The following is a 5401-nucleotide window of genomic DNA, read 5'->3' as shown; positions in this document are numbered from 1 at the left end:
GGTCTCGAACTGACCTCAGGTGATCTGCCCTCCTCAGCCTCCCAAAGTGCTGGGATGACAGGCGTGCGCCACCGCGCCTGGCTGGAACAAATGCTTTCAGTGTTCATGATTGGCATGTCACTCTCAGAAGCAGCCATGTATCCATCTGCAGCGGCTGAGCGAATGGCGGAGTCCTCTCCTGCACAGAGCCTTTCATCTTCCACGTGCCTCTGTTGCGCTATTTTAGCATCTGTTGATACCGGCAGCATGCTACACTTCATTGAACATTTTCTCTCATTGAGACTGACCTCCCCTTTATAATGACAACTGAATGAGTGGGGTTTAACCAAACATTAAAACCTCATCATAAAGGTCTAACTTAACTACAGGTTTGGCAATTTTGGTTGTCAACTCATAGCCACCGAGAGAACCAATGGTGTTTATTTGCCCAGTTCTCTCTATCGCTTGGAAAGCCTCGGGCCTTGGTAGTAATGGAAGAGCAGCTGTATTTTCATGTTTTCTATATTTGAAGGACCGCTGAGTCCAGCTGGGATGTACATCTGGCTGAGATGCACACATGTGTGTGTTTTTAAAATTTGCAGAGTTTAGAACGTCCTTTGGAAGTTGTCCATGGCCTGGTGCCTCTCCCTGGCAGGGCAGCTGTTCCTCCCCTGTGACTCACCCAGGCAGGAGTGGAGGGAGGCTCCAAGCGCCCTCGCGGGGGGAGCTGCGAAGCGTCCGTTTCCCCAGACAGCTGACAGCTGAGAGCCTCCCAGAGATACACAGTGTGTGGCAACTTCACACAGGCCACAGATTCCAGGCAATAAGTTGTTCCTGGTGTGTTCTTCCTCTCGCAGAACGTGTGGTTGAATCCCTCCTTTTTTTTTTTTTTCAAACGTCACATTTCATGTTGTCACCACTGTACTTCAAATCTACATTGTGCAAAGTGACCAGAAAGCACACCACGGTAATGGACCAAACTCTGAGATTGAACCTTTCACCCCAGTGCCTTCTTGGGCTCTTTTGATACTAAACACGTTTCTCATTCAAGTGAATTGAAATGCGTTAGTTGGGTTGATTCTCGGGAGCCTCATAAAAAACAAAACAAAACAACAACAAAGAAATTGCGCCATCTTTGTTCAGTAATGTAATGTTTGTGTCTTTCGTAGCAAATGATTACTTCGTTGAAGTTAAAACTTCCAAACATAACTTATTAATAGTCTTCAAATTCAGCTCAGATCACTCAAGTTGAAAGTACTCTGCTAAACACAGATAACTTAAAATAATTTTAACAGCTAATTGTCCATAACACCCACCAAGGTTGCTTTCCTAGACCAGTTTTAAGACGATCCATTCGTATTCCTTGCACAGGTGAAAAATGGTACTCAATTCTCTTGTCTTTTTATTTTTAATGTAAAAGTTGGAAGGGACCTTCAAGTTTCAAGTCTCCACACTGAGAATCCCTCCTTTTTATTGCTGAGATTATCCCAACAGCTCCCAAATCTTTTCTTCCCCAGTAAGCTGGTTCAGCTCTGATATTTCTGGAGGGTCATATAGCTGTTGATGATGATGGTAATGCTAGCTGTTCTGTGCTCAGTTCTTTCTTGTTGAATCTTCATAACCACACATCTGCATTTAACAGAAGAGGAAACTGCCAGGCGCGGTGGCTCAAGCCTGTAATCCCAGCACTTTGGGGGGCCGAGACGGGCGGATCACAAGGTCAGAAGATCGAGACCGTCCTGGCCAACACAGTGAAACCCCGTCTCTACTAAAAGTACAAAAAACTAGCCGGGCGAGATGGCGGGCATCTGTAGTCCCAGCTACTCGGGAGGCTGAGGCAGGAGAATGGCGTGAACCCGGGAGGTGGAGCTTGCAGTGAGCTGAGATCCGGCCACTGCACTCCAGCCTGGGCAACAGAGCAAGACTCTGTCTCAAAAAAAAAAAAAAAGAAAAGAAAAAAAAAAGAAAAGGAAACTGAGTGCCAGAGAAGCAGCTCACTCAAAGCTACATAGGTAAAAACAGTGGATTCAAAGCTGAAGTTTAGGCCGGGCATGGTAGCTCACGCCTGTAACCTCAGGACTTTGGGAGGCCAAGGTGGGCAGATCACGAGGTCACGAGTTCGAGACCAGCCTGGCCAACATGGTGAAACCTCGTCTCTACTAAAAATACAAAAATTAGCCGGCGTGATGGTGGGGACCTGTAATCGCAACTACTCGGGAGGCTGAGGCAGGAGACTCGCTTGAACCCGGGAGGCGGAGGTTGCAGTGAGCCGAGACCATGCCACTGCACTCCAGCCTGGGAGACAGAGCGAGACTCCATCTCAAAAACAAACGAACAAAAAAACCCCAAAAATACCTGGAGTTTAATTTTTCTGATCTCAGTCATCACCTCTGTGATGCGTGATGGAAAATGAGACAGGGCATGAGTCAGGTTGTAAACATTCCTTCTTTGCCTATTGTATTGGGGTATGTTCCTCCTTAGCGTGTTCTCCTCAGGGACCTCTCATTTCATGCGGAGGGGATTGACGTGTGGTCGGGAGCGGTGACTTGCTGAGAATCGCGCTGCTGGTTGGAGGTGGAATTAGGCCTACAGTTATCCTTGCTGACCAGTTTCGGGGTTCTGGCTTCACTTTTGACACCACAGATTCAACACGGGGGTCAAATAAACTGCTGGACACATGTGCCCCCGAGCTTTGGCTGGCACATCTGGGTGGGAGTGGAATGAGCGATACAGTGGTTTGGTTCCTACTGGAGAAGCCCAAGTTCTAGAAGCTAGCTGACTCTGGAGCTGCCGCCTGACTGTCTCCTTACTATTTCTTTCCCTCCGTGTATGTGGAGGTTTCATACCCGGGGACACATTCTCTGCCCAAATGGGTGCTTCTCCTCCCATGTGCTTTCTTTCTTGCTTCCTAATTGAACCAATGTTGATTTTTTTTCTTGCCACATTTTCCAGGCCTCCCAGATGATTGTGTCCTATGATGAGCATGAAGTCAACAACACATTCAAATTCGGAGTCATTTATCAAAAAGCCAGGCAGGTAAGCAACACCGTCCATACCGGTGACCGTGTCCCGTGGTTTCTCACTTACGACTCTTTTTATCCCCACCCTGAACGCGGGAGCCCTGACCTGCGTTCTTAAGCATTTGGAATACAACGGTCCCATTTAAGGTATGAATTAGACTGGAGGTGGCAGAACTTTCCAGCAAGGCTACTTCTTACAAAAAGGCCTGCACGTCCTTACACAGTGATGTCATTTTTTTCATATAGCAAATTCTCACTCTTCCCGGCTGCCTCGGCTTATATGGATTTATGGGCTGCTGGTTATAAGAAAAACCAGACTAGGTCGAGGGAATGGAGGAGCATAGGCTGCTCTCTCCTTGCCCAAATTTCTCCCCAGTGGGAATGAACTTTTTCTCCCCGAACTTGAGTGATGTGATGAATAGGTGGGTGCGTCTCTTCACGACTCTGTCCCGCGTGACGTCATGTTGGCAGCTTGAAGTCAACCGTGGTGGAAGTATTTACTCTATGGAAATTGGCAAACACCAGGGTTTCTATCTTCCTCCTTTGGAGAGCCAGTGACTCAAAATTTGCCAGCACACCACTGCTCAGCCTCTGTCTTTGGTAGCACTCACACGTTGCTTTGGAGTTAACTGGCCGGAATCATGTTTCTCAAAGTGTGTTCCGTGAATGCTGGTCTAATGGTGTACTCCGTGAGCAAATGACCTGGGGAGGCATTGTCACTTGTGTGGGGACGTTTTAAAGGCTTTAAGAACCCTCAAGGTAAAGGACAATTTATAACTTTGTTGAACTTAGTGGTTTCCGTACTTACATAAACTTCCCGTCTTCCCTACCTCTTTCCTACCACGAACATTTATTAACATCCCAAGTAGAGGGGTTAACTGAACACACAGTTTCCTCATCGAGGCTCTTTGAGAGGAAAGTTCCACGCCCATTTCATCTTTGTATCATCTAAGAGCCTCGCCTATAAATACACCTTCATATAAATACACTCCATTGTTATGTGAATTAATGAATGAATAAAAATGTCGGCCCTACTAATGGCAGGTTAATAGTATCTTCTGATGTTATCTCTATTTTTTTTTTTTTTTTCATGATGATATCTTTCTTGGTTAGACGACACCTGACGTTCTCATTTAGAGATACTGGACCTTAAGAGACATGCGTTTGCTTAAAAATATTCTAATTAGATGAAGAGTTTAGGATCTGCAAGACTATCACTGATGAATCTTATAATTTAAGGGAGGTTATTCAGGTAGCTACTATAATCATTTTCACATATTACATTTTTATTTTATATAGCTTTGCTAATAAAACCCCCTAATGAAAGTTCTTTGCTTGTGAAATTTACCAAAGCAGAGCTTGTGAGGTGATTATAATCCAATGTTCCAGCAAAGTTATAATTACTGAACATGAGCCATCCATCTCGGAGAGGCAGTCTGTGTATTGTTTATGTGCCTGATGCTGCTGTGGGGGAAAAAGCCAAGAAGATAATTTTTTTTTTTTAAAGAACCTAGGCAGATTGTTGTTTTGCACACCTGCTGCTGGGGGACATTTAATATGAACATTTGTTGCCTCCAAGCCCTATGCTGGTCTCCGGATAGAAATGAGCTTCACCTAACTCTTGTGTTTGCTGTGCACTGTGCCGTGCACTCTGGGGGATACGGCGATGCCTAAGACCCCTCCCTGAGTGCGTGGTCAAGCTCAAGGCCAGTATCAAAGTAATGACAAGGCTACTCTCAGGCTGGATGTGAATCTTGCAAGAGAAGTGCGTGTCCCAGAGCACACACTGGATTGTTTTTCTAGTGAGAGATGTAGGTTGCCTGGAGGCAGCTGCTCTTCCACACTCTGGCCTCATGTCCTGGGGCAAGTAGGACATGCGGCTAGAGTTGTGACAACTTCACGGCATGCTATAGATCAGGGATTGGCAAACTTGTTTGGGTAAAGGGCCAGAGAGTAAATATTTTAGATTTCATGGGCCTTGGAGTCTCTGTGACAGCCGCTCACCTTTGCCTTGCTGGTGCAGAAGTAACAACAGACAATAGATAAATGAGCTGACCTGTCTGCGTTCCAATAAAACTTTATCGGTAAACACAGGCAGCAGGCCAGACTCGGCCCCTGGGCTGCAGTTAGTTGACCCCTTCTAGAGTGCAGAGTTTCCCAGCCTTCAGACATTCACAGACCATATCCAGGATCCGTATCATAGCATTTGTTTCACCCTATGCCACTGTTAAGATCTTTATCACACCTATACTGTTAACTGAATATTTTCTTCAAAAAGTTTTTTTAAAACTTCCGTGCATTTACTTTTTATTTTTACTTTTATTTTTTTGAGATGGAGTTTTGCTCTCATTGCCTAAACTGGAGTGCAATGGCGCAATCTTGGCTCACTGCAACCTCCGCCT

The 5401-nt window shown here is 45.7% G+C and overlaps 1 protein-coding gene across 1 annotated transcript in view; it reads left to right on the top strand.

Annotated features, from left to right (window-relative positions):
- Window positions 1-5401, top strand: part of RAP1GAP2 (RAP1 GTPase activating protein 2) — a 327595-nt gene that overhangs the window by 256448 nt on the left and 65746 nt on the right. The window contains exon 11 of the mRNA XM_012001219.1: window positions 2932-3015. Coding sequence (XP_011856609.1) covers window positions 2932-3015 — 84 coding nt within the window. The remainder of the gene's footprint in view (window positions 1-2931; window positions 3016-5401) is intronic.

This window comes from Mandrillus leucophaeus, unplaced genomic scaffold, assembly GCF_000951045.1.
Source record: "Mandrillus leucophaeus isolate KB7577 unplaced genomic scaffold, Mleu.le_1.0 Scaffold653, whole genome shotgun sequence".
NCBI lineage: Eukaryota > Metazoa > Chordata > Mammalia > Primates > Cercopithecidae > Mandrillus > Mandrillus leucophaeus.
Note: the sequence above shows the minus strand (reverse complement) of the source record. Positions and strands in the feature narration are given on the sequence as shown.